The sequence below is a fragment of the Carettochelys insculpta genome, chromosome 15, assembly GCF_033958435.1.
Source record: "Carettochelys insculpta isolate YL-2023 chromosome 15, ASM3395843v1, whole genome shotgun sequence".
In the NCBI taxonomy this organism is placed as follows: domain Eukaryota; kingdom Metazoa; phylum Chordata; order Testudines; family Carettochelyidae; genus Carettochelys; species Carettochelys insculpta.
In genome coordinates this window covers 21,449,191-21,465,497 of record NC_134151.1, presented here as the reverse complement: position 1 = coordinate 21,465,497, position 16,307 = coordinate 21,449,191, and the positions used below count along the sequence as shown (strand labels likewise).

Here is a 16,307-nt window from a genome sequence, read left to right as displayed (position 1 = left end):
CAACGGCAGGGAAAATCTTGGCTCAAATCCTTGCAAACTGACTCCTGCCACTGTCAGAAGAAATTCTCCCAGAATTCCAGTCTGGCTTCTGACCATTCTGAGGAACAGCGGATATGATCTTCACTTCCCAACAACTGCAAGAAAAATGTCGTGAACACAACAAAGCCTTCAACATGAATTTCATTGACCTGATCAAAGCATTCAACTCAGTCAATAGTAGCTCTCAAAGATCAGCTGCTCCAAAGAAGTTCATTATCATTTTCAGGCTGCATCATGACAACATGACTGCCACTGTATTAAGCAACAATGGATCCAAAAGAGACCCCTTTGAGGTCAAAATGGGAATCAAGCAAGGCTGCATCATTACCCCATCAATGTTCTGCATCTTCATCACCATGACACTTTACCTCATTGATGGTAATCTTCACCAACTGGACAATCTCATCCAATCTTCTATTAAAGTCAGTGGAGAACTGCTGGAAAATGTGGAGTACTTCCCATACCTTGGAAGTCATCTTTTGGCTAAAGTTGACATTGATGTGGAAATCCAGCATTGTCTGAGCCATGCAAGCTCTGCTTTTGCCTGGTGAGACAGAGGGCCTTCAAGAACTGGGACATCTATCCCAGACAAAGCTCCTTGTATGCTGTGCAGTGGTTGTGCCAATGCTACTGTATGCATGTGAAACCTGGACAACATACAAGTGTTATTTTACGGCACTTGAACAATATCATCAACACTGCCGCAGGAGAATCCTAAATATCTCTTGGGATGACAGGCGCACAAACACCAGCATCCTGGAAGAACTGAACATGACCAGCATTGAAGCCATTATCACTCATCAACAACTTCGCTGGACTGGTCATCATGTGGCTTGGATGTCTGATCAGCACCTCCCAAAACAGAATCTTTTCTCGGAATCAGAGAAAGAACAATGGAGCATTGGGGGCCAGCAGAAACAATATAAGGACTTACTGAAAGCACATATGAAAAAGTGCAATATTGGTGTTGACACTTGGGAAAACCTTGCCCAAGATCATCCCCAGTGGAGAACACTAATCCATGAGGGGGTGGTGCAATCTGAAAGGTCCCACTGCAGTGCAGACAAGGAGAGATGGAGAAGTAGAAAAGAGTGTCAAAAACTGCCCCACATCCCTCCAACAGCTACCAACACCTGCCTCTTCTGTGATAAGATCTGCAGCTCCAGAATTGGGGTGATCAGTCATCAACGGACTCATAAATAGGAGGGTGACATGAAGATGCCCTACTCATTATTGAGTGACCGCCAAGAAGAAGATGGCCAGTCTTCAGACTTTGTAGTATTTAACATGACTAAACTCTTGAATTGGTTTAAATTTGTGGCCTTTCATAGGTTTTAATTAAACAGAAAACAGTAATACACTGAAAAGGATAAGTAACAGGAAGGATAACTTTTCCAATGGACTATATACTTTACCCTGAGTAAGTTATTTCCCTTCTACCCTTCCAATGTAATTGCATATCCACATTCCACCCCTAACTTTCAAGTGATTGTTGCTTCCTGAAAGAATCTGTGTCACTTGGAGATGTCTTGAAAAGTATTACAAAAATCAGAAGGGAGTATAATATTAAAATTTTAGAAAATATTTTTGCACGTCACTGGAAATGCAGGTGAAAGAAAAATATTCTACAAATGATGACTAATTAAGTTATAGCCTCATAAGCAGACAAACTGGTTCAACTGTCTTGTGTAAACATTACAGTAACTTCAGACTGAAGTCTACCAGCCAATAAACTCTCTCTATTTAACAGTGGTTTTACTCCACAGTCACAAATCACAGAATATGTCACTAACTGCTTGTAACATTACAGCAATATAAAGAATGAATAGGGCCAATAAAAATAATGAAGAAATGTGTTATATTTTAAATTTTTTCCCCTGAGCAGATTTACATTGTAGGCAGTTTTTAATCTACAGAGGTAGATCATGTCAAGAATGTTCTGCTTTTAGCAAGATTTTCTGATATACTGAAATTTAGATTTAAGTTGACTTTATTTAATGCCACCAGATACTTGGCATCCTATAAAGGTCACTGCAGTGCTATTTCCCTTTAAATGTTTAAAATGGTAATGTCTAGTCAATTAACATATCACCAAATTATATAGCTTCTTAATCTAGTCTACTACAAAATAAAGGTAGTCCAACTTTGAGGATAGTAAAAAACCCTCCATATTGCTAATTTCACAAAACTTTAGTAATACAATTTAGAATTTATTTCAAGCCTACTGGATCAGGCCTTGTAATTCCTACTCAAACTTTGCTCAGGCAAAACTTTCCTGAAATAAAACCTTCAGGATACAGCTCATCTTAATTTTCTATAGATTTATTTCATCATTCTTTATTGTGAAGTAACTATAACAAAAGGATCTTTCTTCTTTAACAGTTACATTTGCTTGCATTGTTTATTTCTAGGGTCACCAACACTCCAAGATTTTCCTGGAATCAAAGATGAATTTTGAATTGAAGATTATGTCATGATGAAACTGCCAGGAATATGTACAATCAATACTGGGAACCCCATTTATTTACTGACTGAGGTAATTGTCCTTGGGCCATCATAAACATTTTCACAGCAACCATGGTATCCCAAATGGAGGGCTATCCTGCAGAACTTGTAAGCAATAGGAGTAAACAAACTTAATCAAATGAAACACTGTTGTTTCACAGTGTTCCTTTCCTGATAGACTGATCAAGAAAAGGAAGCTAAAGAGACCTGGTACAATCAGAAGAGTTACTAGTAACATTACCATGAAATAAGAGAATGTCCTTTCAAGGAATATCCTCTTCTGTAAGAATAACAGCTTGTCTACACTGGGAATTTAAACAGAATAGTTCCTCATCTGGACATCGTAATTCAAAGTAAAAGATATTTTTATTCCAAAAAGTGTGTGCCTGATGCAGATTGTTTAGCTCAAAATAAAGTCACTTTTATCTCAGAATATACAGTAATCCTGTTTAGCGTCACACCTTTTTTTATTCACATTATTTTCCTAATGTAGATAAGCCATAAGGAACATTTCAACCTTCCTTTTCCAGCGTTAACTGTTTGAATCTAGTCTTTCCTTGCAACTCCAAATAGATTTATTTTCCAGAAAAAGTTGAGACCTTCATGTAAAAAGAGGGGGTAATTGTATCTTTACCTATGTGTAACTGTACATCACTTATTGGTTTAATTTATGGAAACAAGAGGCTAATATACTGGCTAGAACCAAATACAGCAAAAGCAGATGTGACAGCTTTCCTGTTCATCGCTCTTCAAGAGGCTCAACATGATCACATTATCAGTCCCTAAACTGATAATGATAGGCCATACAAGAGGATGCTATCATACGATGTTGGAACTTGAGGACTCATTTAGCTACCTCTTTTCTTATGTGAAAGCAAGCCAATGCAAGTTGTAACTACAGCACCCTTATCTGCAAATGCGAAGCATACTGGCAATTCCTCTTTATGAGTCCCATGTACTGTCACTTCGGCAGCCCCAGCAGGGCTCCCCGGCAGGGGTCTGGGGAGACCCTGCTAGCCCTGTGGCTGGTAGCCGGCTGGGGAGTGGAGTCCTGCTGGTAGATGCAGCTGCAGGGACCTAGACTGGCCAGGGGAACCCTGGCAGCCCTGCCAATAGCTTTAGCCCCAGGGACCTGGCCAGGGAAACCCTGGCAGCCCTGCCAATAGCTTTAGCCCCAGGGACCTGGCCAGGGAAACCCTGGCAGCCCCAAGGCTGGGAGTTGGCCGGGATGTGGAGCCCTGCCAGCAGATCCAGCCCTGGGAACCAGCCAGGCCCAGGGGAACCTGGCAACCGCAGGGCTGGGAGCCAGCTGCAGCATGGAGCACCTCCGGCTGCTCTAGCCCCAGGGCCCTGGCCAGAGGAACCCCAGCAGCTCTGGGGTTGGGAGCCAGAAGGGGTGCAGAGCCCTGCTGGCAGCCCCAGCCCCAGGGACACAGACAGGTGTCCTATGCAGCAAGGAGCCATCAGGAGTGTGGAGCCCCGCCAGCAGCAAGAACCTTGCATGTCACACACCCAATTTTTTGGAAGCAGCTATGCAGGCTTCATTCCTAGCCTAGGACTAGAGGTGGTAATGAATGGAAAGTGTAGGACCAAGCGGCAACTGAAGACAGAAAGATGCAGGACAATTTAGTTGAGGAGGAGGAGATCAGGAGATACATTGCCCTCTAAATGATGGAAATCCTCTTGCTAAATATTAATAATGAAGCACTACATTCAAAACTGCCATAGAAACAGACTCAGGAAGACTTCGCTTTTTCTGTGTTAGCGTTTTAAAAAGCTGTTCACGTGATGTGTTTGTTTTATCACCCTGGGACTGAACAGTCCAAGCTAATTTAACCTCACGGTGTAATCTAAAAAAACCCAGAGATTCTGTTTTACTGATAGGTATTCGAAACTTAATTTCGCTAAGATATTAATCAGTAAGAGAGAGCCCAGAAAAGTGTTGAAGATTAAAGATTTATATTTGGTACAAAATCTGACACATTTAAATACACTTCTATATTACCTGGTATTGCTTTTGCCCATTTTACTGCAGCTACCACTTGCCGTCCACCTAGCATATTGAGAGCGGACAGTATATGCCATGTTGTGTCAGGTAGTGTACTATCATAGCCTGAATGGAGAACTTCTGGCTCAATGACTTCTAGCAGGGAAATCAGGGTAGGAGTTAGCTGCGGCAGAGATGCAGGAACTATAGTCTTGCTCACTGGACTTTCAGAAGCATCCGTGGCTGCTGTCACATTGGACTGCTGAATTCCTTTTATCTTCTTCTTTGTTTTTCGAGCTAGGGAAGGTATTAGAAATTACATGTAAATTAAGTAAAGTAAGGAAGCTATACAACTATAAAAATATAAGACAGGAAGTGTTGTTTATACAGAAATACTCCCTTTTTCTTTATATGAGTCACTGGCACCTTTTAAAATATTGTTCCACGGGTTTATGTAAAAGTAAAAGCTAAATTCCTGTTGGAAACTGATTGATCTCAGAGATTTCCAAGAAAGGAGAAGTCAAGTTAATATATCAGAGATACAACAAGACAGACACTGCAAACCATATAGAGTGTGATCACTAGATTTCAATATGGCTTCTCACCACACTGAGCTTCACTTAGTATAGGTTCAATCTCTCTAATCCAGAACTGTTTCATCCAGCAACATCCATAATCTGGCATGACTTTAGGTAGCTGGATAACCACTTATCATGGATGTGGACAACTTTCCCACAGTCCCATAAAGTTTGTTTGGAGCCACCAGTCCTGCCTCTCAGTGTTCTGTGCTGTTATTTAGCTGTAATTTACCTCTAAACGTCTTTTAAGAGCCCAGTAAGCAGTGGAACTGTTGGTAATGCTTCTAGACAAGATTTAACTCCTGTAGTTGGGCAAATTCTCTCTTTCGGCATTAGTCAGGTCCTGAGGGTGCTGGATTAGAGAGATTCAAGCTGTACTAACTATTTGCAGGATTGAATACTTTATCACATACCGAATACGCGAACTTCAGAAAAACACACAGAAGAAAGGATAATTGCATTTCATAAACAGGATGCTAATGAATACTAAAAGCCAAGAAAAACACTTTTTGGGGATGGCACAGGGCAGGAGAAGAAAATTTTCTCAGGCAACACAGCTGCAATAGAACTGCTGTAGTAATTAAACAGTAACAAATATTCTCCTGATAAACAAAGCGTAAGCATCATATTGCCAGAGATGTCAACTCTAAAATAGAAAGACTGTTTGTTAGCATATCATAAGTAATTGAGTCTCCTGTTTCCTTTGCGACTCTCCAGAATGTAGATTGCCAACTGTGTAGATTTAGTAATTTTTTTGTAATACAGGAAACAAAACTATTTTCTGAAGTCCGCATCTTGGTATGCAATGGGGTACATACTAGACATACCAACATCACATAAGAATGTCATTTGGATAACATCTAAGGGGGCAAGGGACATTTTTCCGTCCTAATAATTTGATGTACCATCATTGCAAAGTCAAAAAATAAAACACATAGTCTGAGACCATGACTTCTCTTTTAATTGCATCCACTCCATTGCCCAGATGATTACAAGTCACAGATCATGATAGAAATTGTCTCAGTTACCATTTTGAATGGATACATTGATATAAAAAGATGCCACAAGTTCAAATGAACACATAATACAGAGCCTTCCTCCAAAAACCTCAGTTTTAAATTCCATAACTTTTCAATTATTCCATTTCTACTCAAGCTGTAAGTAATATAAATTTGTCTAGGAGAGACAAGTTACTCACAATGAATATTGGAAGTAAATTGATATTGCATTTAAAAACATTGCATTACCATATAGAATGTCTAAAGAACAAAATTTATGTTAAAGAAATGTGATATAAATGGATAATTTTACTATGTCTCCATGCCAACTAATGCCTTGATTATAACTAATGCATTATCAGAAAATGTATTTGATAACTCAGTGATTTTACAGATTTTAAATTTTTGGAGGTAACATATACTAAAAAAATTAAATGAAAAAATACATTTCAACAATCGTAAGGTAGCAGGTGCAGCAGAATATAAAGTCAGAAAATGTAAAAGTCTAGATTTACAGTATGGGGGTATATTTTGGGAATGTGAAAAAACCTTTTATTTTTAAATGAAAAATAGTTTCATACACTATATGTGGGCAGAATCCCCTTTGTAGTTTACAAACACTTTTTTTTATTTTAAATGCTCTCTCCCTTGCTCTCTAAAAATAAACATAACGATCTTGGGGAGAAAAATAAAAAAAAAAAAAACAGAATTTTAACCCTTATTTACCTGAACAACTTCACTGAAGTCAGCAATATTACTCAGGTGGAGAATTCATCAGTGTGAGTGAGAGGCTCAAAATCTCGCTTAGGCAAGTGAGTGAGTGCAGCTGTCTATAGATTAGGCCATAAGTGATTATCTGGACAATAAAGTGAAACTGGCAAAATAACAGCCCAAAGAAAACAAGAGAAATATTATTTCCTACAATTTTTCAGTACTGTATTTCAGTGTTGCTTTGTAGTGGCTGGACCTTCCTAGTCCAGCACACTGATACAGCAACATCCATGGTCCAGCATAATTTTAGTTAGCCTGATGTTCACTTAACATGGTTGTGGCCAAGTTTCCCACAGTCCCATAATGGTGTTTACAGCCCCCATTCCTGGTTCTCAGAGTTCTGTATGGTCATTTAGCTCTAATTTATCTCTGAATGTCTTCTAAGCACCCAGAAAAGCAGTGGAAGTGTGGGTAGTGTTGCTAGAAAATATTGACCTCCTGTGGTTAGCAAATTCTCTGGTTCAGCACTAGTTAGTCCTGAGGGTGCCAGACTAAACAGGTTCAACCTGTAGTATGAGAGGCAATACAATTTTTAAACAGAAGAGAGTGATTTTTCAGTTCTCTGTCTCTGTTCAAATAGCTTCCTAGAATTGTAGTTAATCCTACAAGTTCTGCAATTATTTTTACACCTCAGTTTTATAGTATCCCAGATTCAGAGTCACTGCTTTACTGGAGGATTCATCCATGTGCAAATCAGGAAGGTATTTTAATCTCTTTCATGCAAATTATTCCAGCAGCAACCTCTGTGCCTAGGAGGCTGAACAAGCAAAATGTACACGGAAGCTATTAAGGGGAGTTGTCAGATGCTGCTCGTGTGAAAAAGATAACACGCTTCTGAACACAGTTACTCGTTCTCTGATTTATAGCTTGGTTATTGAATAAACTGTTTTTCCCTATTCCGTCATGGACATTCTCCTCAATACACAGTATTATTCACATGTTATGTTTTTGATGCCAGATTTTGAGACTTTTTGGGCTAACTATTACAATAGCAATTTACAATCAAGAAAGTATACTTTTCCAACTCTGCAATATTTCAAGAATGAGTAACATATTTTCTTCAATTTCTCCTTTTTTTCCATCTTATCATCTGAGACCAAGCATAGCACAATTCTTGTGTAAAGACAGATACTTGTGTTAAGAGTAATAACAGAAATTAATATTAATAAACAACATTATTAAAAGAGGTGCGTAGGAGAAAATTATGGAATTTATTTTTTAAAAACAGCTATCAGTAATATCAAACTGATGTTATATATATATATTTTTTTTTAATTTGGAAGGACTTCAGAAATTATCACATTGCAATTTTCAACCATTTTAGAACATTTTAATCCTAAAGAAAATTACACCCAAAAATACATTAAAAAATGTTATTATCATTTCATCGCCAATCACTCAAGTTAGGAGGTGCCACAGTTAAAGGTTTCATATACAATCTTAATATTCGGCTCACTCCCCTTGCCCCATTTACTGCACAGGATGAACCTTCCCCAGGCAGTTCCAATTTCTCCACTCCTGTCCCAAACTCCTTGTTCCCAATGTCCTTGTCAAGCCAGTTCCAGTTCTTCCCTCTGGACTACTTGTCTGATTCCTCTTCACTGCCCAGGAGTTTCCCTTTTCAGGGTCCTCATCTAATCTTAGAGCCATACTCCCACTTTCCCCTCAGCTCCTTGTCCCAATCTCACCCTGACGGGCTCCTCAGCTACTTTCTTTGTGAAGCCACGGCCAGTTCTTCCCCAGTTCTTTGTCTTACTTTTACCCTTCCTCAATCCATGTTCCATGCCTAACGGTCCCTAGCTTAATGGTAGCATTCACACTACCATGGTAAGCCTAACTTAGATGGAGTTGATGTATGTCAGGCAGAGTTACAGTCCCTACAGGCTCTACACACTGTGGGTAGTTGATAGGAAAAACCCTTCCATTGGCTTACCTTATTCTTCTCATCAGAGATAGAATATGGGGTCAACCAGAGAGGAATCTACTATCTATTTGGGAGGCCTTCACTAGACCCACTAAATCAACCACTGGTGCATCAAGAGTACAGCACTGATCCTGGCTGTAGTGTAGATATAGCTGCAGCCTCTCTGCTCTAGCCACCTTTCCTCCTAGCTCCCAGTCTCTCTTTCTTTCTCCCCAAGTCTCGTCAGACTCCATGTCTCATTCTACTCCTTTCTCTCCCTCATCTGTAACCCTGAGCTAGCATCCATACACACAGTCCTATCAGATGTAAGAAGCATGAGGAGGTGATGCAAGCGGAATGCGGTCAGCCCTAAGAGAGGCTCAAGGAGTCTCAGAAAAGTGCTTTTTTGAGATTTAACTGCTAAAACCAACACAATTCTCCATAATGCGTGGGAAAATGGTGACTTTTCCAAAGGATTACAACTTGAGCAAATCGGGTTATGGCACATCCCTGACACTTGACAGGTTCAAGCCCATTATAAAGTTTGACAGTATTAGTAATGAATTTTTAAAAAAAAAGAACTTTTTAATATGTGGGAAAACAAAATATTTTCCTATCCTTATTTTGAGAAATGACTAAAACATTTTGGCTTACAATTTTCACAAATCTTCATGGAAAATTTCTGCCTCAATGGCTGAAGTTTGACAAAGCAATAAGTAACTGAAAACAAGATCTATTATAATGAAAAATGTCAGGCAAGCAGCCCATAATAATATGCCAATATTACCCATGGAATAAAATGCTGAAGTAATGTATTTTTCCCCAGGACACTGTTTTTAAACATGTATCTTCTGTAAGATATAGCACAGGGTTTCTCAAATATTTACACAGATGTGTCTTCATATAGATATCATGTCAGACCAACTGCCCTCTTGTTTGCAAATTACACATCACTGTGACAACTATAGATGTATTCCAAGTATCAGAGTCTATTAGCTATTGAAACTGATTCGTTTCCAAGATTTGTTTCCAAAGACTTTGTCTATACTGTTTAAGACACAACAAGAGCGGCTGACTCCAATACAACTGTTTGCAAATTTTGCCCCAATCAGTAGAGGTTTTCCCTAACAGTTATAGAATGAAAAAATATTTTCTCTAGGTGGCCTCTTGTGATAGCATAGCATACCTTTATGTACGTCTAACCACAAGAGGTACTCAGTTCCTAATCTTCTCATTCCCTTACTGGCAATTGCATGTGTTCAGCATTTCTCAAGACTGAGCTTGCAGTGATAGCCACAAACGTTATTTGATATATAGTTTTCCCATATGGTTAATAACATCGAAACTTTACATTACAGGAGAAATGGTGTAAAAAGGCATAGCAGACATCAGCTTACTTCTCAGAACCTACAACAGCTTACATCAGCACAAACTTAAAAGTGCACAAAGATGGTGGTCTAAGGTTAATAGTTAGTTTAAGATCTAAATTAATTAACAAATAATCCCCATTTTATAACAGTTAAAATGATAATGGTCTTAGCAGTTGACATTAATGAAACAGTCTTGACTTCCCAGAGTTTTTAATAAAGAACATGCAAATGTTTCCTTTCATATACTGTCCTTTTTACTTGTTTGATTGATCACTAAATCTGAGTAAACATTCTTGACACTAGCAAAAACAAAATCAATAGCAATAAAATGGAAAGCAGAAGGAAAGCAAAACTTGGCAGGCAAAGCTGCTGATGCTTTATATCTTGAAGCCACATTTACTTGCTCATGGACACTGCCCTAAATACTTTTAAAATTAAACACACTACAACATAACCAATATATAATAAAGGAAAAAGTCTACCCAAATCAGAAACAGGGAATATCCATGCACCAATATAAAAATGATCCCTATTGCCTAAATTCTGTTGATTTTTATTTCTTCAGTTTCTCAGAGTCCAACTCGAGACACCTTAAAATGGCCTGATAAATGGAAAGTGCTCTGCACTTGCCCTCTTTAAAAACACTCATGTTCTTTAAAAGTGCTACTGGACTGCTTTTTTGTTCTTTAAAATGTGTGCAGTTGGGTGCCCAGAAGGAGGTGCAAACCCCTCCTTCATCCCCACATACCTGAAAAAATCCCACTTGTCATTTTTTACATTTATTACATGAATGTTCACATTTTTAAAGGAAAAGACAGTTTTCTATAGCACTCAGAACACTTAGAAATATCTTTTTCATGTTTTTGAACTTGAAAAAAATATAAGTAATGTTACAGCAGTCAAGGGGAAATCAGCTGATGAGAGTAAACAGGGGCACCCAAGAAAAACCTTAAGTACCACCTTTACCAGGGAGGGTAGAATAGAACAGACCATCTCAATGCCACAGAACAGAAGGAAGCAGCAGTTAGTGACATGTAAGGATGCAAGGGTCTAGTTTCTGGTGTATGCCAACACTGGTGTAAGAAGAATGTAAATAATAATAATAATGTCATGCCTACAAGATGGCTTATTAAATCCAGCAGAATCTATCATTTTTAAAAGCAATGCTTCCCAGTATTTGAAATTTGCTGGATCATTTCAGTTTCAAAATGTAGTTATCTAAGATGTTTATTTCCTTTCCTTTAACATACAATTTTCACATACTTTTAAGTTTATTTTGATAAACTTTTCTAGTAAGTTACAAAAAAACCCACATGTTCCACAATGACAGGTTTCAGACATAGCTATATTAGTCTGTTTCAATGAAACAAAGAGTCAGGTGGTACCTTAAAGATTAACAATTACGGCAACTCACTTCATCAGATGTGTAAAGGAAAAGAAAAAAATGTTCATGGTCATTCAGAAGAAGAAAACTGAAGTCTGAAATTCCAGCTAGTGTACAAATATGGACCCACAAAAATTTACATGTAGCCTTTTTCACAAGCAAATGAGGTCAAATTTGAAAATAAGGTCAAGTTGGCCCTTGAGGGTCAATGCTTAAATTATCATAGTGGGACAGAATGGTATTAGAGAAAAAAAAATAATGTGAAGTGCAAGAAACTACACCCAATAATGGATATATCAGCTATAAACTAATTATATTTGATTTTAGCTAAGAACTGAGAAGAAATTTAGATATTTATTTTGATTAATGTCACTGTGTGTTTAGATACAGATGTTAACTATTTTCTTCCCTGAAATGGCCTAAGCAGGGAATCTTCTGAGGGAATAAAATATTTGCAGTTCACTTTTAAAGAAAATTACTAATTTATGTTTTTCAGAAGAAATTATTATCGTTAATCATGGGGATAGCCAAGGATGAGCCTCCTTATAGGCAAAAATCCATATATTTTTACTAGTATAGCACAGCTGGTCAGCTAATTGACATTTATAATCAATAGCTTTTTCTTATTTAATCTCAGTTTGCTACCACCACTCACTCTGGCATGGGCAGGCCTGCTGAAGGCGGGAGGCAAAGGGAGCAATTAGCCTGGTGACTGGTAATTTAAGGGGTCTGCTAGAGCGCTGTGCCAGGCACTCTATACGGCTCTGAGAGCTGCGGGATGGAAGTGGTGCTGAGGACCTGCTACTCTGGTCCTTTTGCCCAAGGCCCTACCTCTTTTGGAGGCCCAGAGGAAACCCCCATACGTTGCCTCAGGGCCCTTGATGGCTGTCAGCCTTGCTGGACATGGGCAAAGCATGTAGGAACATTTTTGTTCAGTGGTAAAAATACACACAAAATGAAAATACGAAACTTCCATGGGGACGCAGCAAGATTTCTATCGCATCTAATATTTATCCTTTCAGTTTTAAAGATGTGTTTTTATTCTTAAAAACATTTAACTTTTCAGGCAATCACATTACTCGACCAATAAGTATACTGAACCCTAGAATAAGAGCGGTCATTTTCCCATGATACTTTTTGGGGAAAATTATTAACTAACATCAGAAGAATTCAATAGCACTGGTTTGTTTTTACTCAATTGCCTCTGTACATCCAGACGTCTTCTGCATTAATGTGTTTGTTCACTGATCAGCATGCAGTCAGTGATGTAGAAGCATGCTTGAAAACATGAAAGTACATTTTTACTCTAGTGGTGATCGATGGCACCATCTGATGGCAATGTGGCTTCCCGGGGTTATTCTCTTTATGTAATTCCCTAGCAAATGGTGTTCCATTAAACGAGTAGTGTTCTTCACCCTCAACTATCAGTTCACCCTAAAATCTGGAGATCAAAGTCCCAAATACACAACAGTTGGTCCTGCCTATGATGGGGCTGCATATATGAACTGAACTGAAGGGCTGATTTTGAGCATGCAGTCAGAGTTCAGGGTAACAATTCTGTTGATGAACTGAGAATTAGCCGTAAAGCCTGGACAGAGATTTTGTTCTAATCCAAGTAAAAATGTTAATTCTCATTTCTTTGTTGTAGTAGCACCACAGCCTCCATTTTGTAGTTGTGATTTTTCCTTCTTAAGTGCAGTACTTTGCACTTATCTTTATTGAATTTCATCTTGTTGAATTCAGAACAAATCTTACTTTAGCAAAGTCATTTTCAATTTTAGTATTGTTCTCCAAAGTGCTTGCAAGCCTCTCAATTTGGCATCAGCTGAAAGTATATATGCACATTTTCATCCCATTGACTGGGTCTCTAATGAAAATATTGGATAGCACCAGAGCCAGGACACCGGGAGATACACGTTCTCAGTATGAAAATGAGCCATACCCACTCTTTATATAATTTTTAACAAGTTGTGCAGCATTTTATAGTAATTTCACCTTAATCCTCTTTCGCTAGTTTATTTAGGAAAATGTCCTTAAGGGAGGGGTCTTTATTGAAATCTTACTCAAAATCAAAATACATCATATCATGTCCATTACATCCCCTCATCCACTAAGCCAGTAATCCTGTCAAAGATGCCAATACAGGGTTTCAAGAAACTTTTCCATAAACTTTTCCCCGTACTGCTTGGTTTTGCTGCTCTTTTATTTATTTGGAAGCTTCCTTTAAAAAAGAAAAAAAACCCATCTTGTTTTTTGAATACAAAACACTCAACTCTGTATTGCTTTTCAATTTTCCACTTAGCTTCAAATGCAAGTATTTCTCATTTTCTTACTATATAATTTGATTTTTCTGACTTTAAAAATAGTAGGTTTCAAAACATTAAATTAAAATAAAACTAATGTTTAACTTTTGCTTACAGATAAATATATACTCAAACTGATGAAGTTTGCTGAATCTGATGAAGTAATTTATGGCACCTGAAACTTCAAGTATGCACATCGGCATGTATTCATGAGACACAGAGTTCTAGTCACTTAATGCCATTTTTACATTTAATGACACAGTTGCTGTTAATCTGATTCAGTGGGATAGATTTACGAACAGTGAATCATTAGTTGTAAGCTGAGTTCTGATTCGTAATTGCTTCCATTAACCTATTTTGCACTTATCTGACTCCTTTTGGATAGCAGAAATGAAGCACCACAACTGACAGATTACAGTCCATGGTATAAGAACAAATATACATTAATCAAATTAAAGACTGGATGGAAAAAGTTGTGCTGTCTATAACTGCAATAATTCTGAAGCAGCAAACCATGACAGACAACAATAAACCTTCTATGTTCAGCAGCTATGAGTGCTGGAGAGCTCTACAGCCTTGTCCTTGCTACATAATTTTGGGCCTATCACTTTATAATAAAATTGCATGGTTCCAAGTTAAAAAAAATATCAGATGGTCTGGAGAACATTTCTTAAGGTTAAAATAAGAAATGTAAAAGATATGTCTCTTGATGGTTGTAAGGCAGCCAACCATATTTCTAAAATGATCAATGCAAAACTTGATTTTGACAAACTGAAAATGTACATTAAATGTTTCTTTCCACAGCAACATTTAGGTCTTGTTTACACATAAAAGTTAATCTTGAATGAAGTAGGGTGTGAATTTAAACATGTTCTGCAACTATGAATTCGTTTTTTTCCCTAATTTGAAGCCTACATTTATTAATGGCCTGCTTACATTCATCTGTTCTTGTCTCAAACACTGGTGCTTAAATTCAATAATGACTTCTTCTTGGTATTTGCCCCCTGACATGTTTACAGAGAGCACTTGTATCTCCCATCAGCCTTTGTTTGGTTTGGCTGAAAGAGCAAACTCTGAGCCTCCCCTCATATGATAGATCTTCATTTCCTCCAGTCACATCAGCAGCCCTTCTCTACACCAGTTCATTTGAATTCACCTTTTTTAAGCATGGGAAACCAGCACTGCACCACAGTACTCCAGATGCCTTGTACAGTAGTACTATAGTGGAAATACATCTTGCATAATGCATCTTAAAACTGCATTAGTCCCCTCCCCACTTCAGAGGTACATCACACTGGAGGTTCAGTCATCCTGTGATCAACAAACATATGGTCCTTATCAATTGCTGCTTTCAACTGATAAGGACTAATATCTTTTTGCTGTCATGTGAGAGCTTAAGTGCAATTGTTGCATTATTAAATTCCATCTCATTTCTATTACTATAAATTCTACCCACAACCAGGCCACTACAACCCATAACAAGGCAACACTTGTCTATTATTGTACACCAGGATAGGTAAATCACACTCTAATTTAAAACCTGGCTGCTTTTGTAAAAATATCTTGCATGTTAAGTTCATGCACTATGTAAAAGTTGGGAAATAAAAAATCCCAGAGCAGACCGTATATGATATGCTACTGTTAAACCCACAATTAGTTTAGGAATAAGGTAGAAAGACTTGAAAACAATTCTATTAAAAAAACACTGGGAACTCAATATTATAACAGGGCTTATGAAGTCTGATTATAAGCAGTTGAGTTAGAGAACAAACAACAATAATGAACCCTGGATACTACATAAGAACAGCCATACTGGGTCAGACCAAAGGTCAGTCTAGACCTTTACTTAAAACAGTGCCATGTATAAGCTTGTTCTCACTTTCAACTGAATTTGTAAACAAGAAGCAGGCAGCATTATTCTCCTGCAAATTGTGAACAAACTTGTTTGCCTGAATGATCAGCTGAATAAGAAGTAGGACTGAATGCACTTGTATTTTTAAATGCAGGGTTTTTCCTGGGTATATAATTTTATTTGTAAGTTCAGCTTTTGTGATAAAGAGCATGGACTACAGTACTTGTATGAGATGAATTAAAATATAATTATTTTGTTCTTTATGGTGCAACTATTTTTATCATAAATATCAAGTGAGCATTATAGATGTCATATTCTGTATTGTAACTGAAATCAATCTATTTGAAAACATCCAAAAAATTAAAATAAATGGTATTCTATTATTAATAGTGTGATCAATCACACAATTAATTTTTAACCTCTCTTTACAGCGCCAGTTATTGTCTTAAAAAAAAGAAGAATACTACAAGGGTAATGTAACAAAGAGTACTCATCCCCATCCCTATATTGCAGGGATGGGAAAACTTTCTTGGGTCAGAGGCCAGTGACCCACAGAAAACATCAGTCAGGGGACACAAAAGTAAGCCGGGGCGGGGGGGGGGAACCACACAAAAAAA

The 16,307-nt window shown here is 37.9% G+C and overlaps 1 protein-coding gene across 2 annotated transcripts in view; it reads right to left on the bottom strand.

Moving 5' to 3' along the window:
- NR3C1 (nuclear receptor subfamily 3 group C member 1) overlaps positions 1 to 16,307 on the bottom strand; it is a 193,955-nt gene that overhangs the window by 18,356 nt on the left and 159,292 nt on the right. For both annotated transcript variants that reach the window (XM_075009950.1, XM_075009949.1), the window contains exon 5: positions 4,550 to 4,828. In XM_075009950.1, the coding sequence (XP_074866051.1) occupies positions 4,550 to 4,828 (279 nt within the window). The remainder of the gene's footprint in view (positions 1 to 4,549; positions 4,829 to 16,307) is intronic.